Source organism: Pelobates fuscus, chromosome 10, assembly GCF_036172605.1.
Source record: "Pelobates fuscus isolate aPelFus1 chromosome 10, aPelFus1.pri, whole genome shotgun sequence".
NCBI classification, from domain to species: Eukaryota; Metazoa; Chordata; class Amphibia; order Anura; family Pelobatidae; genus Pelobates; species Pelobates fuscus.
This window is the reverse complement of record NC_086326.1, coordinates 39,429,372-39,454,141: the sequence shown is the minus strand read 5'-3', so window position 1 is coordinate 39,454,141 and position 24,770 is coordinate 39,429,372. Positions and strand designations below refer to the sequence as shown.

At 37.3% G+C, this 24,770-nt stretch overlaps 1 protein-coding gene and 1 gene segment (V, D, J or C); both read left to right on the top strand.

The window, feature by feature from the left end:
• The first annotated feature begins 6,362 nt into the window (after positions 1-6,362).
• Positions 6,363-19,209, top strand: LOC134574702 (T cell receptor alpha variable 5-like). The segment is given in 3 exon segments: positions 6,363-6,500; positions 15,637-15,936; positions 19,127-19,209. Coding segments are annotated over 3 exon segments (426 nt in total).
• A 3,160-nt stretch (positions 19,210-22,369) lies between these two features.
• LOC134574701 (trypsin-like) lies at positions 22,370-24,706 on the top strand. The gene is made up of 5 exons (XM_063433818.1): positions 22,370-22,409; positions 22,556-22,712; positions 23,284-23,537; positions 24,191-24,318; positions 24,557-24,706. Exons 1-5 carry the CDS (start codon positions 22,370-22,372, stop codon positions 24,704-24,706), a joined length of 729 nt encoding a protein of 242 aa, XP_063289888.1.
• Positions 24,707-24,770: the final 64 nt, after the last annotated feature.

The window sequence follows — 24,770 nt, the reverse complement described above, 5'->3', positions numbered from 1 at the left end:
AATCTGCCCCACTGCACCCTATTCTGTTCATACACCCCAATCTGCCCTACTGAGGTACATGCGTTATCTGCCCCCTGCAGCTGGGGTACATGCTCCCTTAATCTTTATTAATCAGGGATATTAATTTTCTCCTCCCCCCACCTCCTCTCACCTGCCTTACTGGGGTTTACGAATCATCTTCCCCAGGCATGCATCATCAGCACCCCTTCTCTACCATACCAGGGTACATCGATAATCTGCTCATACATCTAATGACTACCCAGTACTGTGGGGGGCATGTCACTTGTCAAACAGCATAATGAGCCTGGGTGTCTAATCACTGGGTGCAAATGGGCATTTACTTATAACTCACATAATATAGATAAAACCCCTATGCTATATGCCATATTGTAGAACTGTCAAGATTGTCAGACTGATGTTGAATAAGATGTATATCCCTCAGTGTGTGTGTGTGTGTCTGTTAGTGTGTGTGTGTCTGCCAGTGAATATGTCTGTGTCTGTCAGTGAGTGTGTCTTTGTCTATCTGTCAGTGTGTGTGTCTGTCAGTGAGTGTGTCTGTGACTGTTAGTGTGTGTGTATCTGCCAGTGAGGGTGTGTGTCAGCTGCTGTGTTTGTCAGGGAGTGTGTGTGTCAGGGTGTGTGTGTGTGTATGTTTGTCAGGGAGTGTTTGTGTGTATGTCAGTGTGTGTGTGTCTGTGAGTGAACATGTGTGTCTGTCAAATTAGTGAGGATGTTTGTGTCAGTGTGTGTATGTCAGTGTGTGTCTGAGAGTGTGTACCTGCCAGTGTGTGTGTGTGTGTGTGTGTCTGTCTGTCATTGAAAGTGTGGGTTGTTTAAACAGTGTGTGTGCCAATGACTGTATGCGTGCGCCAATAACCATGTATCTGTCAGTGAGTGTATGTCAGTGTATGTGTCAATGAGGGCGTGCGTCTGTCATTCAAAAAAGTGGCCTTGATACGAAGTGGTGGGGCAAATGTAGATAAGGGCGGTGCCTGAATTTAGTCGTGCCTAGGGCAGCACAAATCCAAGATACACCACTGGCTATAGGGACTGGGGTAAAGTGACACAAGGTAAGGGAAGGGGTAGAAAATTAGGTTGATAGAATAGTATTTGATAAATAGCAAACTTTCTTGCAGCACTGCTGGGTCTGAAAGCTTTTTTAAGTCTGGCTGTGAGAGACAGATATATGAGGGTAAGATAGGTCTGCAATAAAGCTGAGGAAAGGGGATGTGCATCTGAGCACAGAGATTACGTCATGGTTGTTCTATAAAAACTAACACATGGTTAGATATCAATAAAATAACATGGGGCAGGGGGCAGAAATCAGAGGGTAAATAGAGATATGTATGTAGGTGAATAAAACAATAAAATGCAGGGTTAGTAAAACTGTACATTACTGTTAGTTGTTGTGGATATTCATTATATACTCATACACGGTGAGCATTACTGTGAGTATTATTACTCATACACAGTGAGCATTACTGTGAGTATTATTACTGTGGATCTCCCCTATATACTCATACACAGTGAGCATTACTGTGAGTATTATTACTGTGGATCTCCGCTATATACTCATACACAGTGAACATTACTGTGAGTATTATTACTGTGGATCTCCGCTATATACTCATACACAGTGAACATTACTGTGAGTATTATTACTGTGGATCTCCCATATATACTCATACACAGTGAGCATTACTGTGAGTATTATTACTGTGGATCTCCGCTATATACTCATACACAGTGAGCATTACTGAGTATTATTACTGTGGATCTCCCCTATATACTCATACACAGTGAGCATTACTGTGAGTATTATTACTTTGGATCTCCGCTATATACTCATACACAGTGAACATTACTGTGAGTATTATTACTGTGGAACTCCCATATATACTCATACACCGTGAGCATTGCTGTGAGTATTATTACTGTAGATCTCAGCTATATACTCCTACACAGTGGGCATTACTGTGAGTATTATTACTGTGGATCTCTGCTATATACTCATACACAGTCAACATTACTGTTAGTATTATTACTGTGGATCTCTGCTATATACTCATACACAGTGAACATTATTGTGAGTATTATTACTCATACACAGTGAGCATTACTGTGAGTATTATTACTGTGGATCTCCGCTATATACTCATACACAGTGAGCATTACTGAGTATTATTACTGTGGATCTCCCCTATATACTCATACACAGTGAGCATTACTGTGAGTATTATTACTTTGGATCTCCGCTATATACTCATACACAGTGAACATTACTGTGAGTATTATTACTGTGGAACTCCCATATATACTCATACACCGTGAGCATTGCTGTGAGTATTATTACTGTAGATCTCAGCTATATACTCCTACACAGTGGGCATTACTGTGAGTATTATTACTGTGGATCTCTGCTATATACTCATACACAGTCAACATTACTGTTAGTATTATTACTGTGGATCTCTGCTATATACTCATACACAGTGAACATTATTGTGAGTATTATTACTGTGGATCTCCCATATATACTCATACACAGTGAGCATTACTGTGAGTATTATTACTGTGGATCTCCGCTATATACTCATACACAGTGAACATTACTGTGAGTATTATTACTATGGCTCTCCGCTGTATACTCATACACAGTGAACATTACTGTGAGTATTATTACTGTGGATCTCTGCTATATACTCATACACAGTGGACATTACTGTGAGTATTATTACTGTGGATCTCCCATATATACTCATACACAGTGAGCATTACTGTGAGTATTATTACTGTGGATCTCCGCTATATACTCATACACAGTGAGCATTACTGTGAGTATTATTACTGTGGATCTCCGCTATATACTCATACACAGTGAACATTACTGTGAGTATTATTACTGTGGATCTCCCATATATACTCATACACAGTGAGCATTACTGTGAGTATTATTACTGTGGATCTCCGCTATATACTCATACACAGTGAACATTACTGTGAGTATTATTACTGTGGATCACCCATATATACTCATACACAGTGAGCATTACTGTGAGTATTATTACTGTGGATCTCCGCTATATACTCATACACAGTGAGCATTACTGAGTATTATTACTGTGGATCTCCCCTATATACTCATACACAGTGAGCATTACTGTGAGTATTATTACTTTGGATCTCCGCTAAATACTCATACACAGTGAACATTACTGTGAGTATTATTACTGTGGAACTCCCATATATACGCATACACAGTGAGCATTACTGTGAGTATTATTACTGTAGATCTCAGCTATATACTCATACACAGTGGACATTACTGTGAGTATTATTACTGTGGATCTCCGCTATATACTCATACACAGTGAGCATTACTGTGAGTATTATTACTCATACACAGTGAACATTACTGTTAGTATTATTACTGTGGATCTCTGCTATATACTCATACACAGTGAACATTATTGTGAGTATTATTACTGTGGATCTCCCATATATACTCATACACAGTGAGCATTACTGTGAGTATTATTACTGTGGATCTCCGCTATATACTCATACACAGTGAACATTACTGTGAGTATTATTACTGTGGCTCTCCGCTGTATACTCATACACAGTGAACATTACTGTGAGTATTATTACTGTGGATCTCTGCTATATACTCATACACAGTGGACATTACTGTGAGTATTATTACTGTGGATCTCCCATATATACTCATACACAGTGAGCATTACTGTGAGTATTATTACTGTGGATCTCCGCTATATACTCATACACATTGAGCATTACTGTGAGTATTATTACTCATACACAGTGAGCATTACTGTGAGTATTATTACTCATACATAGTGAACATTACTGTTAGTATTATTACTGTGGATCTCCACTATATACTCATACACAGTGAGCATTACTGTGAGTATTATTACTGTGGATCTCCGCTATATACTCATACACAGTGAGCATTACTGTGATTATTATTTTTGTGGATCTCTGCTATATACTCATACACATTGAACATTACTGTGAGTATTATTACTCATACACAGTGAGCATTACTGTGAGTATTATTACTCATACATAGTGAACATTACTGTGAGTATTATTACTGTGGATCTCCGCTATATACTCATACATACACAGTGAGAATTACTGTGAGTATTATTACTCATACACAGTGAGCATTACTGTGAGTATTATTACTGTGGATCTCCGCTATATACTCATACACAGTGAGCATTACTGTGAGTATTATTACTCATACACAGTGAGCATTACTGTGAGTATTATTACTCATACACAGTGAGCATTACTGTGAGTATTATTACTGTGGATCTCCGCTATATACTCATACACACTGAGCATTACTGTGAGTATTATTACTGTGGATCTCCGCTATATACTCATACACATTGAGCATTACTGTGAGTATTATTACTCATACACACTGAGCATTACTGTGAGTATTATTACTGTTGATCTCCGCTATATACGCATTACTGTGAATTTTGAAACAGTTTGCATGGGTTTACACCAATCCAGTGAATGCTGTTTACATCCCATGCCACATACTTATACACAGGTTAAAGTAAAGGATGAATTGGAGTTGTTTTGCAATAGTCTTGCAGTTATATGGTTCCTGTGATTCATTCATAGTTAATTGTGGTTTATAATAAATAACAATATATAATAATAATAATAATATTGTTTTGTAATGTCTGATATAATCTAAAAGGGTTCTCTAGTTCACTTGTTAATCAGTTTCCTTCCTATCCAAACATAAGCTTTGGGGATTAATATATGAAGCTGGGTTCCTGCTAATTTCTCTTCTAGGAGTTCCTAAATGATTGTGTCTATTAATGTGTCCATTTCATAATGCCAGTAGTACTCTTCTAGCATCTAGAAGGTTATTCAATAAAGTGTGAGTTCTAAATTAATTTCAAATTTAAGGTCAAAATAACGGAACTGGAATAATTCTCTAAGCAAGTTCTAATTTCTGTAAAATCCATCCATTGATCTGAAGCAGATATTAGCTGAGCAAGATGATATAATAAATATAAAAAGTGGAAAGGAAGAACTGTACAACAAATCATTACATAAACATGTACAATAACACTGCACAATACAGCATTGCATTAATAGTGCATTTGTATTTTTCAGTAAATATGTTAAAACATTTTTTTTTATATACAAAAATATGTATTATCTCTGAGTATCATACTTCTCCGCTGTTTGCACCATTCTCTATGTGATCTTTGTGGGTTCATAACACGTATGTGGAAGCTGTGGCAGTTTGGTGAATTAAAAATCGAACAAATAACAGAAAAATGGATGGCAAACTTTTCTGTTTTTGCTTGCATCTTATAATATGAACTTAACAACAAAAATGTGTTATTATTTTCATAAGACTGAGGAATAGTCCACAGCAAGTGTATTGCATGATCTGTTTGACAACTGAAAAAAAGGTTAAATACACACTTAAACACACTTACACTTATATTAAAATATCTTAATAAAGAAATGGTATTTTATGTACAGGGGCATATGACTAGCTGAGGGTGGATACAGGGTTGTTTTTACACACATCCTATGGATTAACTGTATGTATCTCATTTGGCCTCGATTTAAAGGGGTACTCCACTGCCCACAGAGTAAAAAATAAAAAATCACTATTTAGTAGATATACCTTCAGTGAATACATGCATTATTTTTTCAAGCATATATTCATTAGGGGTATATCTTAAAAGAGCTTGCAAATGCTGCAGATCTTCTGAACTGAAGTCTAGCAAGCCCTCCTTTTTTTCTGGAAGAGACATTCAGTCTCTTCACAGGGAATAACCAATCAGAGGCTTCTCCTTGGGAAGCCTCTGACTTGGTGCCCACTTGAAAGCTGAAGTGTTTTTGGGGTGCGCAGTGGTCCTTTAATTATTTTTAATAAGCAAGCTTTTTAATATGTTTTAATACACTTTTAAAATGTATTCTCAAATTATTATATATTGGGATTTAGAACTTGCAATGCTTTTATTCATTTAACACCACTAACTTGCTGCATCACCTTCATGTAAGAGACTCAGAAGCCCAGCTGGAGAGAGAGATGGGGAGGGTATAATTGTCAGGTTTTATAAATTGTAAGCACCTGTGTGTATAGACAGAAGACTTCCTGATTAAGACAGGAAGAGAGAAACCACAAGGCATTTCCAACGTATTCACAATGTACTCTGTGAGCCTCTAGTGTCTGACTAAAGGGCATTGAGCAGACTCATTGCTAGGAGAGGTTATTACATTTTCTTAGAATGATTTATTTCATTGGACACATAACACATTACTCCAGTAAGTGTTACACCAAACATTTCAGAGAAAAGACTCAAGAAGGTGCAAATAAAGAAGTAAAGGTGACTTTTATTTATTTATTTTTCCAGAAAACTGAAAACCAAAGTCGTGAGAAATGTGGATGTCTCCATTTCATCTGCTGCTGTTCTACCTACCATGTAAGAGATACAGGGGAGGTAGAGAAGGGGTACGGTTATGTTATTGATATGGAAGGGAACAGTAATGGGGTGAGGCCTTGTGCGAATTACAGAAGAGGCAGAAGAAGCCATGCAAGGCATGCTGAGGAGATGGGCGTGATGGAAAATTGGACGAGACCTCATGGCTGAAGCTAAATCTTGGTACTTGACTGTGAAGTGTTTAAGTTAAATTATCTGATACAAGTTAGGGGTTAAAGACAAAGTCAAGGCGATGAAAAATAAAATTAAATACATTTACAGAACTGTTGATGAAGTCTCAAGTAATGATGTTTAAGCCTCTATTTAATATTTTGGGAAACGGTTTTCAAATAATTTAATATTTTTGGATGAAATTCAAAATAATTTAATATTTGTAAAAAATATTTAGATATTTTTTGATATGTTGATATCTATTTACATATGATATATTTTTTTGATATTTAGATATTAAAAAAAAAGTATTTGAAAAGTATAGCCAAAAATATTAAATCATTTTAAATATGTACCTAAAAATATTAAATTGACGGCTTCACCTGATTCTATTTTGGCTATATTTGTATCCGTTTATTTTTGCATGTGTAATGTGAACCTCTTTACCTATTCATTGGCTGTCTGTCTTTCTTGATCTTATTGTATTATTACAAAACACAGATTTCTTTGTTTCTGTGTTTTTGGCAGGTCTGTGCCTTGGGGTGAAGGTTGAACAGGATTCTAAAATAATCATCGTTCAGGCTGGCATCCAAGTGGATCTTCATTGTAAACACAATGATACTAGCTATTATGTGATGTATTGGTACCAACAGCAACCCGAACAGGGACTGAAGCTTATGGTATATTCAACAGAGGAAAAATCTAGAAATGATGCAATGGAAGATGGGTTCAAGTCGTGGTCTTGGAACAGGCCCACTCTTCTGAATTCCACCCTGACATTGTCCAAGTCTCAGACGGCAGATTCGGCTGTGTATTTCTGTGCAGTCAGCAAACACAGTTACAAATCCCTGTGCAACAGTGAGCATAAAACCTGCAGCTTCATTCGGCAGCACTTGCAGGGACAGCTCACTATGCTGAGCTGCAGTGGGAGCTGTTCTATCAGCTCTTCTTTATTATTATTATCACAACAAGATATAATAATATAAAAACAAACAAAAAAAAAAGTTAATCACCTTACAGTTCAGTTATACTTAACTCTTATCATTCTCACCTAACAGTGGAACCCAATCTCAGAGTCAAGTGTAGGGAGGGAACGATACGCCATAGTGACCTGCTGGGGGAGCCCTGCTATGATTATTGCACAGCTGTCGGCTAATATATAGGATTGTAAAGGCATATGTCAATTTCTCTAATGATGCTGCCACAAAATACAGAGCAGTAAATTCACTAATCTGTGTAAGTTACAGACATGTATAGCTAGCGATGGATGTCTGTGAGGTTTAGTAACATACCCATTCACTATTTTTTTTTACATTTTACATTTATACAAATGCAAATAACAGTATACAACACATTGAGTTAAACTGACAATAGAATCTGCTACAATGTCTGTCAATATCATTAGTAATTCAAAATACAGATTAACCCCTTGTGTGACATGTCATGATTCCCTTTTATTCCAGAAGTTTGGTCCTTAAGGGGTTAAAGGAACAGCACACACACACACACACACACACAAATACAGTTTTAAATCTTGCAAGGTTACTTAAACACATATCCTAAGCAAAGTAATATAGGGATTGTTTTGTGGTATATGGGAAATAAACATACTAGCTACAATGCAAACTGCTCAATAGCTTCAGGCGGCTTTATATAAAATGAATGCTTTTCTGTGGTCAGTACGATCAGTGATTCCCAATTGCTTCAGTTTAACAAAATGTAACTGTTAACAACTGGCAATTAGCTGCTGTCGAACATTTTATCATTTCCAATAGAGATTAATAGGAGACAATAAATGCCAAATTTTCCATGGTAAAGACAAAAAGAGAATTGAGGGCACATCCGAAACAAGCTTTTCTAAAGAATGGTGCTGCCATAATGACCAAAAAGTATAATACAGATTGAGGTGCACACATAATAATGCATTTCTAAATTCTGTAAGGCTACGTAAAATCACCTATCTCAGCAAATATGGGTTCCACCATATGGCCATTTTGTGTTAAGCCCACCACTACTTCAAAGTAACCCAATTTTGGTGGGTCCTACACTAATTCCTACATGGGAGACAAATTAAATGGTGCTAGTGCTAAATAAGTCTAAGTGTATTTTAATAATCTGTTGTAAGTGCATTGTTGTATATACTCACAATGCAAATTATATATCTGCTCTATGAAAATTGTAGTTAAAGTGACACTATAGTCACCAGAACAACTACAGCTTAATTTTGTTGTTCTGGTGAGTATAGCCAGTTCCTGCAGGCTTTTTAATGTAAACATTGCCTTTACCATGAAAAGGCAGTGTTCACATTACAGCCTAGGAAAACCTCCAGTGGCCACTCCTCAGAAGGCCACTAGCTTTCTGGAGCTCTGCATGGAGATGCTAAACTTTCGCCATAGAGATGCATTTATTCAATGTATCTCTATGAGGAGATGCTGATTGGCCAAGGTGGTGTTTGGCTCTGCCAACTGGCCTTCCTCCTTGGCGGATATCATTAGATTTGACAATCTCGGCTAATCCATTGGTTTCATATGGGAAAGCATTGTAAAAGGCTAAGATAATTAATTCTGACGATGTCAGCAAAGGATGGGCATGGGCATGGGCAGAAATAAGGTCAATTATTACTATATTAAAGGGGGGCCATGGAAGGGGGCACCCGGGGGAGGGACTAAATAGTTAGTTTAACACTGTAAGGTCAGGAATACATATTTGTGTTCCTGACCCTATAGTGTTCCTTTAAAGTGATTTTACTATCCAAAACCTCCTCAAATTTATACTTTCCTGTGATCACCTCCAAAGGGGCCTCTGAAGCTTAGGGGCTGGGTGGGGTGCTCAACCCACAAGGAATATGGTATAGATTCCACACTTGCATAATAAAGACAAAAAGTGAATTGGGGGCACACCTAGAACATGCTTTTCTCAGGAATGGTGCTGCCATAAAGACTAAATTGTATGAATAATGCAGATTAAGGAACAGCGCACACATACAAATACAGTTTAAAATTTTACAAGGTTACTTAAAATCACATATCTCAGCAAACATATATGGGGATTCAGTGCCACAATATGACCATATTGTGTTAAGCCCACCACTACACCACATTACCCCAATATCGGTGGATCCTACTCTAATTCCAACGTTGGAGACAAATGAAATAGTGCTAGTGCTACAAAAGCTAAAGTGGATTTTAACATTTTCTTTGATTTGTAGCCTCCAACTGGTTTTACCAAATGCTTGAAGTCTACATCACCTGTACCATCAGCGAAGGATAAAATTCTACAACTATCTTCGTGAACCAAAATATTTATCTGTATACAAATCACTTAGGATATATGAAGTGCTAATTTGTAACTAAGGCTTCAATTTAAAGAGCTTTCCAGATGATTCAGTATTGTTAGAAAATCTTTCTAAATGATTTATTTGTAAAAATTCCAGTAGAATTTAATGGTTACTTCCGTAGATAAATCGTCATCTGAAAATATTGAAACATTTGGAAAGCTAAATTAAATTGAGGCCGTTGTGTTTTTTAAATTATTTAATATTTTTAGATAAACTTTACAAATATTTAATACTTTAATTTTGTAACATTTTGAAATTGTTTCATGTATTGATTTATTGTTATAAAAGATATTTTAATATTATTACTTTTTTTTTTACAATTTTATCTACACTTTTTACATTTATTAGAAAAGTTTATCCAAAAATATTAACTTGATGCCTCCAGTGTTAAACTCTAAAAGTTTTACATGCAGTACTTAATTGCATAAAGACACCACCATATAATAAAGCACTGCTAGATTTGTCAACCTATTATATATAGGATTTAAAGACTTGATTGCATTTTTGTTTAGTACCGGTAGGTGTCTGTCTTACCTTCCTCAAGAACCCCAGCCGGAGAGGAGATATTCAGTTATTTTATAGTATGAGCACCTGAATTTATATACAGAACACTTCCTGAATAAGACAGGAAGTAAGAAACCACTTAAGTGATCTGTAATACATTACTCATTGAAAGAAGTCACTATACCAGTTAACACTAAGAAGAAAGTTAGGTTTGTCCCAGGAGGCTTGACATTTCTATCTTGATGGGTGGAATGTGGACACCATTCTCACTGCATATAGCACTGATCATCTTCCCATGTAAGAGGTATAGATAGAGACAATGATGAGAGATAATTGTTTTACATGCAAAATGTGTTCAATTTAAATTTATGAATGTAACTTGGGGAGCAGAGATAGGGTAGGATCATGGAAAATTATGTTAAATAACTGCACTGAGGATAGTGTCTCGTGCCTATTTTATTTTTTACCTTAGATTTTCAGGTTTGTGAGATCTAAAAATGTTTTAGAATGTATTGTTTGCCCATGAAACACTGGATAAGATATAAAAAAAAAAAAAAAAAAAAATATTGTCTCTTTCTGTGTTTCCATCAGGTCTATGTCTTGGGGTAAAGGTTGAACAGGGTTCTAAACTGATCATCGTTTCGATTGGAAAACCGGTGGAGCTCCAATGTGAACACGATGACTCTAGCCTTTGGAGAATGTATTGGTATCAACAGCGACCTGGACAGGAGCTGAAGCTTATGGTTCTTTCAACAGCTGCAAACTCTGATAGTGAGACCATGGAAGAAGGGTTCAAGTCATGGGTTTGGAACAGGCCTACTATTCTGAATTCCACCCTGAAATTGTCCAGTTCTCAGACTGCAGATTCGGCTGTGTATTTCTGTGCAGTTAGCGATCACAGTCACAAATCTCTGAGCAACACTGAGCATAAAACCATGCAGCTTCATTCAGCACCACTCAGTGGAACCGCTCCAGGATAGGAGCAACTCACTAAAGTCTAAAGTCACCTGCAGCTGTTGTACAACTCTTACAATGCTATTACATATAGACAATGTAAAAGGCATGCACTTTTTTCTTTTACTTTTTGTTGTGTTTGTACCACATAGCAGGGAGCACACAGTGCAACATATTCATTAATCTGTATGTCCTTTATACCGCCATTGTGTATAATTAGAGGAGCAAGTCTGCAATGTTTAAATCAGCATCAGAAATTATGCCAGTCTGTTACAAAAAAAAAACAAAAAAAAACCCTTTCCTAATGATTTACCTGCAGAAATCACCATTAATGTTTAGGGGAATATTTGCAGATAACTTATTTGTTATTTAAAAAAAAAAAAAAAAATCTAATGCTAATTAAAATAAATTAAATTGAGGCCTAAGTCGCTCCTATTTATTATTCAATTAATTCCCTCCAATGTTGGGGTAGCTGGGGGGACATAAGAATATCTCTATTTTTTATATATTAGCCCTTACCCACTGGCCATGGGTGGGAGCACATGAGGTGGACCGGTCTAGCCACCCTCCATCATTTATTTAGAATAACCTGTATGCTATTAGTGACTTTGAAGCAATAGCCAGAGTAAGCAACAAATGGCTGCTCATTGTTTGGTGGGCATGCCCCTACTTGTGGCATGGCTAGTTGGGAGCCTGTGGGAGAATTAAAAACTCCTTTGTACTGATGTGAGTTCATATTTACCCCCATAGGCTTTTACTTAATATCTTTTTAACGACTAACAAGGCTCCTCACTAAAGAGGCTGAAAAACTGTGCTTTTGAAACACTTTTTTTTTTTAAAAATTAATTCTCTATCGAGTACCCCCCTGTTTATTGGGTTTGGCTGCTAGAGTTTCAGCTGACAATAAAATCCAGTCAAAATTTTATAGAAAAGAATTCACTCCAAAACAGTCGCTATTTATTAAACTGTTTTCGGTTACTAGAATAAAATTAAGGCCTTCATTAATACAAATCATCAACAACAGAGACAGTGTCAAACACACAATACACTATATTATACACATTATATACAGCAGCACACAGTGCATCCATTATTAACTAAATGATAAATAGTTTGGAGGTGACAGGGGATTTTTCTATATTTTTTAACCAAACTGGACAACAAGTCACCTATATAATAAGCTCTGATATTTGTACCTAAAGTTTCCCTGTTCCATTCCAATAATTCCCAGTTAACTGAATTACCCTAATTATTTTATTCACATGTAATAGTGCAAGGTGGATTGCAACTCTTATAATGCTTCTCAAGAGCTGAGTGATTATTCTGGTAGTGAAATCTATGTATAGTATTGCTATAGGCCAATTTCACTTCTTGCAATCACTATCCCTTGGATGATTACAGTCTACAGCTGTTTTTTCTAAATGTTTCATGAAAGTTCCAAGACATTTTTTTCAACCTCCAAATAACAAATTAAAGTCCCTGGATCTAAACCAATCATAGGACACAACCCCCATCAATATGAGACAGATTGTGATGGAAGTAGTAGTACACAACAGTTGTTGTACACGAGTATGTGTCCCCACCCAAAGATAAATTACATATATTTATATTAAAATTATCTTCATAAGCTATACCTTTATCTCAAATTAATATAAATTCCTTAGGATTCATTAAATCCTACTTTCAACTCTAAATATATTATAATAGGAATCCAAAGTATACAGGGAGTGCAGAATTATTAGGCAAATGAGTATTTTGACCACATCATCCTGTTTATGCATGTTGTCTTACTCCAAGCTGTATAGGCTCGAAAGCCTACTACCAATTAAGCATATTAGGTGATGTGCATCTCTGTAATGAGAAGGGGTGTGGTCTAATGACATCAACACCCTATATCAGGTGTGCATAATTATTAGGCAACTTCCTTTCCATTGGCAAAATGGGTCAAAAGAAGGACTTGACAGGCTCAGAAAAGTCAAAAATAGTGAGATATCTTGCAGAGGGATGCAGCACTCTTAAAATTGCAAAGCTTCTGAAGCGTGATCATCGAACAATTAAGTGTTTCATTCAAAATAGTCAACAGGGTCTCAAGAAGCGTGTAGAAAAATCAAGGCGCAAAATAACTGCCCATGAACTGAGAAAAGTCAAGCGTGCAGCTGCCAAGATGCCACTTGCCACCAGTTTGGCCATATTTCAGAGCTGCAACATCACTGGAGTGCCCAAAAGCACAAGGTGTGCAATACTCAGAGACATGGCCAAGGTAAGAAAGGCTGAAAGACGACCACCACTGAACAAGACACACAAGCTGAAACGTCAAGACTGGGCCAAGAAATATCTCAAGACTGATTTTTCTAAGGTTTTATGGACTGATGAAATGAGAGTGAGTCTTGATGGGCCAGATGGATGGGCCCATGGCTAGATTGGTAAAGGGCAGAGAGCTCCAGTCCGACTCAGACGCCAGCAAGGTGGAGGTGGAGTACTGGTTTGGGCTGGTATCATCAAAGATGAGCTTGTGGGGCCTTTTTCGGGTTGAGGATGGAGTCAAGCTCAACTCCCAGTCCTACTGCCAGTTTCTGGAAGACACCTTCTTCAAGCAGTGGTACAGGAAGAAGTCTGCATCCTTCAAGAAAAACATGATTTTCATGCAGGACAATGCTCCATCACACGCGTCCAAGTACTCCACAGCGTGGCTGGCAAGAAAGGGTATAAAAGAAGAAAATCTAATGACATGGCCTCCTTGTTCACCTGATCTGAACCCCATTGAGAACCTATGGTCCATCATCAAATGTGAGATTTACAAGGAGGGAAAACAGTACACCTCTCTGAACAATGTCTGGGAGGCTGTGGTTGCTGCTGCACGCAATGTTGATGGCGAACAGATTAAAACACTGACAGAATCCATGGATGGTAGGCTTTTGAGTGTCCTTGCAAAGAAAGGAGGCTATATTGGTCACTGATTTGTTTTTGTTTTGTTTTTGAATGTCAGAAATTTATATTTGTGAATGTTGAGATGTTATATTGGTTTCACTGGTAAAAATAAATAATTGAAATGGGTATATATTTGTTTTTTGTTAAGTTGCCTAATAATTATGCACAGTAATAGTCACCTGCACACACAGATATCCCCCTAAAATAGCTAAAACTAAAAACAAACTAAAAACTACTTCCAAAAATATTCAGCTTTGATATTAATGAGTTTTTTGGGTTCATTGAGAACATTGTTGTTGTTCAATAATAAAATTAATCCTCAAAAATACAACTTGCCTAATAATTCTGCACTCCCTGTAATGTAGTTCTGCTATGTATTCCAAACCATTAACTATTGAGATTCCAAGTTTTTATTGTAGTTTACATTTAAACCAGTAGGTTTCTATATCATTTTCATGTACAGCTCTCAGAACCCCAGCTGGCAAGTAGAATTTTGACAGTTATTCTAAATTGTGAGCACCTGACTTTATAGACATGTGCCTTCCTGAATAAGACAGGAAGAGGGAAACCACAGAATGTATCTGAAATGTTCACAATGTGCGGTGTGAGCTGTTACTGTCTGGCCAGAGGACTTGATGCTGTGGAAGGTCAGAGAGCTTTATCTCATTTGGTTTACACACAGAGCATTATTTATCAAAAGAACTCCTACAGCATACATTTCACAAGACTTTTAAAGATACTTTTATTCTTGTTCCAGGATGGGAAAAATGTGCACGTCAATCTCACTGTACACAGTGCTGGTCTTTCTACCATGTAAGAGATACAGGAGAAGCAGTCACAGTGAAGCTGTGTGAGAGGTAGTGGGGAAGCAGTGATGGGGAGGCTGTGTGAGAGATACAGGAGAGACACGAATCCTGAGAAGAGGCAGAATTGTGGGACACCATATAAGAAGTATGGGGTGGCAGAGATAAGGGGTTAGAAGGATTTGGGTGATGAAGTTGTAGTTAAATCACTACACCGAGCTGAGACTAGGTAGCATGCAAACATGCATTTATTTAGGAATTAAATGTCTTTTGCAGATTTAATTTACAATTTAATATAAGATTTTCAGGTTTGTGAGATGTAAAACTGTTTTACAATTTATTGTATGCCAATCAGTCCATAAATAATGAAGCACTGAACCTATTATTATTATAAAAATAAAAATAACTTTATATTTATTAATCTTTCTGTGTGTTCTGTTAGGTCTGTGTCTTGGGGTGAAGGTTGAACAGGGTTCTAAACTAATCATCGTTCAGACTGGGAGTCCTGTAGAACTACAATGTATATATGATGACTCTAGCTATCCTACAATGTTTTGGTATCAACAGCGACCCGAAGAGGGACTCAAGCTTATGATATATTCTACAAGTGATAATGCCAAGTCTGATGCCATGGAAGATGGATTCGAGTCGTGGACTTGGAACAGAACAACTCTTCTGAAGTCCACCCTGAAATTGTCCAGTTCTGAGACTACAGATTCGGCTGTATATTTCTGTGCCGTCAGTAAACACAGTTACAAATCTCTGAGCAACACTGAGCACAAAACCTGCAGCTTCATTCAGCACCACTAACAGGGACAGCTCCAGGGAGGGAACACATACTGTACTGAGTTGTAGATGGCCTCTTTGGCAATCTCTACATTATTGTAATATTAAACTTAAAAGGTACACTTGTTTAATTTTAATTTTGCAGTGCTGACAGAATGCAAGTCGGTATAGGTGTGAATGGATATACTGTTAAATGGATATAATTGTTGTCAGTGTCACACCCCACTTTACTTGCACACTAAACATTTTACATACAGAGGACACATGCAGTATGCATTGAATTAGATACTGAAACACACACACAATGTGCAGAATTTCATACACACAAACTGCATTCCGCATTCACACCGCCAAACACATACAAAAATATAAAATCTGCCTATCTGCCAATCTGTTTGTCAATCCATCCATCTGTCTCTGTGTCTATCTCTCTCTCTCTCTCTCTCTCTCTCTCTTTAGATCCAGATAACAGGCCAACATGAACAAGCTTTACTTTCAAGTGAGGTTGGGTTAGTTTTGCAAAACCCATGTTAATGCAATTACATGAGATTTTTTTATTTCACTGTAACCTCATGAACATCTCACCTTTATCCCCAGTTTAGAGGATATATTGGCATTTATGTGTGCTGCTTAACATAGTTGAAATTAAACCTACAACCGAGACAGAGAGAGGACATGCCTAGTATTAAGGCATTTGGCATGGTGTTGCTGCTGTTAAGGCTGAATAGTTTACAGTATCATAAAGTCAGCTTTTTTTGGTCTAAATTTTGAAATTCCCTTTGAATTCCAGACAATTCTCACTTTAGTGAATAACTCAGAAAGTTTAAATGTAGGATACTGAGAGGTCACTGCAATGGGAGGAATGGACATCTATGGCCAAATTGTGCAAATAGCTCTTGCTTGGTGCTTCATCAATGACCAAGATGGTCCTACTGAACCATTGTTTGTTTGCCATAGATGTGGCGTGTTTCCACAACGCTGTGTGTGAGGCACTGTAACAGCAATGGAATAAGGCAAGTATTGGATATAAAATCACAGAGATAGTCCAGGCACTCAAGGATGTCTGAACGGCAGTTTTAATGAAGATTAGTACATATTTCAATTGAGACAGAAAGAAGAAATACGACATTCAGCAAATAGCATACAAGGTAAGAGCGTGTACACAATGTATCGAGCTCTCTGACCTTTTATCAAACACTCACCTGTACGTTCACGTATAAAAAGGCAATTTTCATCTTCTTACTCACACCAAAGAATTGCATCTTGACTGGAGGTCTTGGTTAAATATCTACAAGAAAAAGCTTTTCATAAATGAAAACAACTATACCTCCCATTGCTACTTGTAAGATATATTAGCTTTTATTTTGTCTCTAAATTTCTGCTTATAATAGGGTCTATTATAAATGTAAGAACCATTTTATATCAAATTGAGAGCAAATGGACACAAATAATCCTCTCTAATAAAATGATATGTGGATCCATTTCAGACTTAGCTGAACACCTGTTCTCAATGCTGGCTCCATCAGTCCATCACTTAGTGTGTTTCCCAAGCCAGCGCTTAGACAGCTGGTACCAACATTGGGACAGCCAGAGACACAGATTCACATAGGAATTCATGGGGGTAGGAGAGTCAAGCTTGATAAGCATGATGTCATTGTCAAAGGTAAAATGATTGTAGTTGCTGTGTTTGATCACCTTGGCAGAGTCAATTAACTGCTCAGTGTCCTCTCTCACAGCAATGTTGTGCTCACCCACTCTGACCTGATTGTTCCTGCCAGAGGGAAGGTAGGAGAAACATACATTAATTCTAATTCCATAGAAAAGTTATTGTCATTGCAGCTGTTTTGGAAGTCTCTATCACATCTATATTTTCACATATATGGCTACAACAGGCATAGAATCTGCCTGCTGGTGTCAAAACAGTCTTGGTGTATCTTACATAAAAAGTAATTGTTTATCTGGCTCAGATAAAACATTCAAACAGCTTGTAGCAATGAGATGCAGAAAGCACCCACCAGCAAAAAACACCATTAGTTTGTACTTCCCTGGCTCCAAACTAAACATTATACATAATATCCCTGTTAAAGGAGCACTCCAAGTTCCATAACCTCTTCAATGATCCTTTAGTTGTTATGGGGCCCGTAGTTCCCTGGTGCACCCCCAATGTAAGTAGTAAACTGTTTAAGTATAGTTAGACTCCTTACCTGGAGTCTGCTGGGTCACACCAGACAGAACCTCTCTGTGGAAGTGAAGTTGAAAGCTTCTGCTTAGGCAATTCCGTTAGCTTTCCTCAGCTAAGCCCAGCAGTGAAGGTTCCAGCTCATTGGCTGAAAGTTTCAGCTGATTGCTCTCAACCAATGAGCTAAGCCCTGCACCGCCTGGCTTTGTTCGATGAAGAGGCTTTATGGTAGAGATTAGGTGTAACGTGGTTTGACTTCTTACGTTGGGGTTGGTGATGGCACTGCTGGCACCATAACCACTAAAACACACTGGCTTTAATATCCATTCAGCTACTTTAAACTCAAGGTTTCTCTGAGATTCTTGCACCCACAATCACGTTATATGAAAAAATAAACTGAGCTGTCTTTGCTTTTTTACTAGTTTTATCTATTTTATCTAATTCATATCGTCCAATCCAATATTTCTCATAGAAGCAAACAAATAAAAAAATAAAATCAGAAGCAGCTTTATGGTGTAGTAGAGTGTCAGGCGGGTGTTCTTGGGGAGAATATTCTGCCTCTCGTACATTCACCTGAACTACCCTTTTCCCTTTCACCTAATTTTAACATGCAGGTGGAAAATTTTTTATGTATACAGGTAAAGATTACTATTATCACTGGCCTTGTACTGTGTGATATTTTTGGAGAGTAAATAACGTGTTCCTACTGACAGTCATGTTATCAATTCAGCTGAAGTCAGGATGCTATTAATATTACTCGAGACATTTCCTATCGGATACAATTTTTTTTTAGCACTGTTCATTTATTACTGGCATTATTTTTTCATTTGATTTTGGATTATTGCTTTCCATTGGGTAAATATTTGAAAATACAATTTTAATAAATTATTCTACTAGATACTATAATGGTACGTGTTATTTTTTCATTGCAATTAAGATAATTTGTTTCTTGTGCATATTTCTGCAGGAATATTGTTTGATATTACTAAGTTCATTAAGGATGTTTTTGCCAGTATCTCCGTTACAAAGAGTCTGAGAAAGTACATATAAGGCCTGAGGGCAATATAGTCACTAGGACCCCCCAATCCATGAATTACTCTGAATTGATGTGTGAGGTAAATGCAGCATTAACCTACAAAGCTGCCACTTAAATCAGCTTATACACAATGATTAAAGACAGCTCACATGGTAGAGAATACCTGACTGATCGTGTTCCTTGGCTCTGTGTTGCTTTGCTCAAAACGTCCCCAGTCTTCCTCATGGTCTGTCAGGTTGAATGGGGACTTCTGGTTAACAGCGATTTTCAAGCAATTTTTCAGGACTTTAGCTGACCATTCAGATTCTTGGTTTTAAACTGCTTTCATGGAGCTTTGTCTGTGTATAGAGTCATTATCATGATGGAAGTTGAACTTCTACCACAGTCTCATGTGTCTAGCAGATTTGTGCAAGGCAAAATATAATTTTTTTACCTGGAAAATTATTGAACTGGGTGATTTTTTTTTTCTGCAGCATTTAGGCTCACATGAGTTTCCTCCCTGAAATTGTTTTTGGAAAAGCAAATTGGATGAACCAAAAGGGCATAAAAATTGGCCAATCAGTGTACTGCAAGATATAAATATTATATATAGAATTTACAGAATACTCATAGGTGCATTTTCATGCAATTTATCTCACAGATGAAGGTAAGAAGAAATAATCAATAAAGGGAAAAAAGAGGAACTGTAAAGTATCTACATTTATATACTGCCATTCTATTTATTAAATATATATTTAATCCCCACCAATCATCTCTTTTTTTTTTTGGCTCTATGGATGGATCTCTAAATTACAAAACAAATGAAATCGCTCGTACAGTTCCTGTTTCCTTTGTTTTGTGATTCATCAGTATAGCATTTTGAAGTTATAAAATTTGGATTTATCGCTGATTCAGAACAATTTAGACAAATGACATTTTATTTGAAACTTAACGCACAAATCCAGTATCTTTTTTTCAATTTGACAATTTTTATTATTTTCTTAGCATATTGCTTAAGTATTTCAGGGGTACAGAAGAAAAAGAAGGGTAGGGACATAAATTTTTGAGTGCTTACATTCGTATCATAATTCCATGAACACGTAAACAAGTTATACATTGCTTTATACAGTGCATTATACGTAAACAATATCCACAACCTGGAAGGCAGGGGAGATGGTTGTTGATCACATAAGGTTCTCTACCCTCTGAGACTTCCCTTGTAAGGGTGCCCGTGCCTACCCGGAGGTGCCTCTTACGAATGTGTTTCATACCTCCGTGGTGAATGGGAAGGGGGGAAGGGGTTAATGGGGATGTGTAGGGGAGGGGTCGGGGGGTAACTTATATACAAGTGGGTATATATCAAAACTGCACAACAATATTATCAGCACGATGTTACTAGTGCTACAGGTACCTTCTATATTTCCAGTCCACCGTGTAACACGATGACTGTGGGTGAAAGGAGAAGGAACAATTTTGACCTCAGCCCATATGTCCTTTAGTCCCGCTTAGCATGTTTCAACAATTGGTATCTTTGCATCCTTTTACATTACTTTATATCACTCATCTCCCGGTGTTCCCATCCACTCTGATGTTCACTCTTCCCCATCTATCGTACATCCCGTCTGTTTCCAGTAGCTATCCCACATGCAGCGCGCCTCCGCTGTTGCCCCCGTTATCCCTATTTGGCGATAGGCCATTGATTCATAATCCCAGTTTGTCTGGATTTGCCTAAGTAGTGCAGATTTCGTGGGGGTCGTTTGTGTTTTCCATGTTCTAGCTATGAGGAGGCAGGCGGCCACTATCGTATGAAATAATAGTTTTGTGTGTACCCTGGTAAGACCTTCTGGCCATATGTACAGGAGGCAGATTTCTGGTGTTAGTCTCATAGGTGCAGGCAATAGGTTCTTAATGATTTCGCTCACCATGGCCCAATAGGGTTGGATACGTGGGCAGGACCACCATATGTGAAGTAGGGAGCCCCTGTCTGCCTCGCATCTCCAACAGCGGGACACAAATCCAGTATCTAACAGACAGGAACATGTTTTTCACTCGAATTGTCCTGTACTTGGCTCTGTCCATCTTGCTCTCAGTCTTGGTCAGTTTTCCCATCCCTGTCGACAAAAAGCCACCAAACAACATCCTGACTTCACCACATCGCTTCACTGTAAGGATAGTGTTCTCAAGGTTATGAGGTGAGTTAGCACTTTGTGCCAGGGTTCTAATGTATCTGACAAGATAACCCTTTTACATGTCCTCCACAGGCATTCTATCACACTTCAAATGGGATTCAATATATTCTGTATTTAGAGCAATGATTTTCTTCTCACCATATTCCGTGAAGGTAAATTTTGTGAAGTTCCAGGTATCAGTTCTGGATTTCTCTGACTGCTTCAGAGTTACAACTATCTTGTTGAGTGATTGATAGATTAAACACTTTACATATATATATACTCCATAGAACATGTAAACATACACAGCAGTGTACATACACATTACACGCCATTGTTAACACACACTCAGTAAACTCAACCCCTGACCTAGTGATCTCTACTAGACTTTGTCAAACATTGGATGCGTTGTGCATACAATCCACTATGAAAAAAACTTTGACCAAGAAAAATTTCTTCTCTTTCCTTATTATGTTTTATCCAAATAGACACAATAGGTAAAAACACACACAAAAAAATCTAAATATTATTGTAATCTATGATTTTTGGTATTACAAAATATAGCACTTATTAATATTATAAAACAGTATATCAACCAGAATGTGAAAAAAGATTAAACAACCAATGAAATGTATTTATTACAGTCGGCAAAATAAATTAACATCACGTAGTAGATACAATTTTATTGTGCACAAAAATAACTTAAAAAAAAGTTTGAACGTAAATATCTCCAGAAAATTGAATAATAAGTAAATGTCAGTAAAACGGTAAAAAAAAAAAACAACAACAACAAAAAAAAAATTCATCATAGGAGATATGGCGAAGTTTCTAATTTCCACTCCCAAAATATAATTTAGCACAAGGTCACTGATAATTGTATCCATTACCTGTACACAGTCAACATTACACATTTTTCACCTGTGTGCTGCAGTTGAGATAAAGGGGGAATGGTTAGTTTAGGTAAATGTATAAATGCTGGAATACTCTGACCCAAAAACACATCTCTGACATCTATCCAGTTCCCACCATGAAGCTTCTTCTGATTTGTGTGCTGTTGGTGGCAGTTGGTGAGTCTTTTTCGCTGGATTAATATGGCAATTTAGCTATTAAACTAGCACATATAACTAAACAAAGTGCAATGATTGCAGAAATCTCCTTACGGCTGATGTTCTCGAGTGAAAATAAACCTTTTTACTTTTTCCTCTCCCCACAGGTGCATTTGAGGATGATGATGATAAGATTGTTGGAGGTTACATCTGCACCAAGAACTCTCTCCCATACATTGTATCCCTGAATATCGGTTACCATTATTGTGGAGGTTCCCTGATTACCAGCCAGTGGGTGGTCTCTGCTGCTCATTGCTACAAACCGTAAGTATTTAACCTCTAGATAGAAATGTACAATTACATCTTTCTGCTTAAGAGCTTTTTGTTTTTATTAGTTTTAAAAGAATAAACGTCTATTAGACATTCTATTCTTCTGGTGGCTTTCTTTGTGTGCTTGGTTAAGGTCCTATCCACAGCTTGGGAAGGCAAAAAGCCAAGCATGGGTATGGACAGACAGAGAAACAAATGGCAGATGTGTCACTCTGCAGCTTTCATTGTGTGACTGCAAATGTGATAGAATTCCCCAAAACATTGGATTTGTATTGGTCATTGAACTAAATGAATAGATTGTTTGGGAAACTGTAGAATGTTAACATCCCTTGCTCCTACACACACAATCTCCCATTATGGTTGCAATTTTTTATAAAACTAAATTATTACTAAATCAGAGAAAATGTTCCTCATGTCATAGCCAGGTAGTTACTATTAATAATATCATTATTGCCATTTATATAGTGATAACTTATTCCACAACGCTTAGTTGGATCTCAATTCACAGAAACAATCTGAAATACCAACACACGTGTATCTGATTGTGCTACATTTTCTCTTACAGGAGCTTTCAGGTCGTTCTGGGAGAGCACAACATCGCTGTGAGTGAGGGCACTGAGCAGGTTATTAGCTCTGTCAAGGTTATCAAACATCCCAGCTACCAGTCCAGCAAGACAGACAATGACATCATGCTGATCAAGCTTGCCTCTCCTGCCATCCTGAACTCCTACGTGAATACTGTGTCTCTGCCCTCTGGCTGTGCCCCCGCTGGTATCAGCTGTCTGATCGCCGGATGGGGAAACACACTGAGTAGTGGCAGTAAGTTCATACTAATGCATAAATACTTTGTGGGGTCACATGGGTTTTGTGGTTATTACACTATTATTGCTAATGTTGTTTTCAAATAACTTGTGTCTTCTCATTGAACAGTTCTCTAGGAGGGATCTCATTGTTAAAAATAGGTATTAATCTGTCTCAACACATAACAAAAATGTCAGTTATTGGTCAAACTAATTAATGTATCACTTTGTACCATTACTAAAGTGTAGAAATTAAGTTTGTAAGAAATCATCTGCATGCTGGTAATGTGATAAATCACACCAAATAAAACAAAGCTTGAATAGATATGAGTTTTCTGTTTCTATTAGAACAAGAACTGTTAGTGACAGTTAGTAAATAATAACTAATTGACCCATCTAGTCAAATCAATATAAGCAGATATAGAAGTGACAGACTGCTTGTTCCCTCAGAGTGCTCTCATTGGTAAGAAAGTTACGGGAATTTTTTTTAATCTCGTCAGTAAATCCAAGGAGTCTCTACTCAATGGGATATGCTAATTCTCCAATAAGCTTTCAGCTCAGTGAATTCAGACTGTATTTTCCAAGGTTTCCTTAACAGATCAGAATGTTTTATCCAGGATTTAATTCACATGTAACAATATTATCGGTTAATCAAATCCTGTTTTATTGTAGCCAATTACCCAGATCTTCTGCAGTGTCTCAATGCCCCAATTCTGACCGATACACAGTGCAGCAAGTCCTACCCTGGGAAAATCACTGGTAACATGTTCTGTGCTGGTTTCATTGAAGGAGGCATTGAAGTTAAATTTTATATGAAAATCTCTATAAAGTCCTTGGAGTGCGGTCATTTCTGCTATGTCTACATATTCCATATAATAAGTGTATATATTTACACAATTAACGTCACATAGATTTTTTCTTTTATTATATAGATTAGACATTTTTGGATGTTTTTGATTATTTTATTTCATATATATTTTATATTCTATGTAATATATATTTCAGTAGTGTCTTACAATCTCTGTTATATTCCCACAGGGTGACTCTGGTGGCCCCGTGACCTGTAACAGTCAGCTCCAGGGTGTGGTCTCCTGGGGAATTGGCTGTGCTCTGAGGAATTACCCCGGAGTATACACCAAGGTCTGCAACTACATCGACTGGATCCAGAACACCATCGCTTCAAACTAAAACTTATCAAGAATTTCCTCTTTATTTTTTTCATTATTTAAAGCAAAAGTTTAAATAAACTCCA

Coding starts and splice junctions, on each gene's coding strand:
- LOC134574701 (XM_063433818.1), top strand. CDS start 22,370: ATGAAGCTTCTTCTGATTTGTGTGCTGTTGGTGGCAGTTG. Junction 22,713..23,283: donor GCTGCTCATTGCTACAAACC/GTAAGTATTTAA, acceptor TTTCTCTTACAG/GAGCTTTCAGGTCGTTCTGG. Junction 24,319..24,556: donor TCATTGAAGGAGGCATTGAA/GTTAAATTTTAT, acceptor ATATTCCCACAG/GGTGACTCTGGTGGCCCCGT.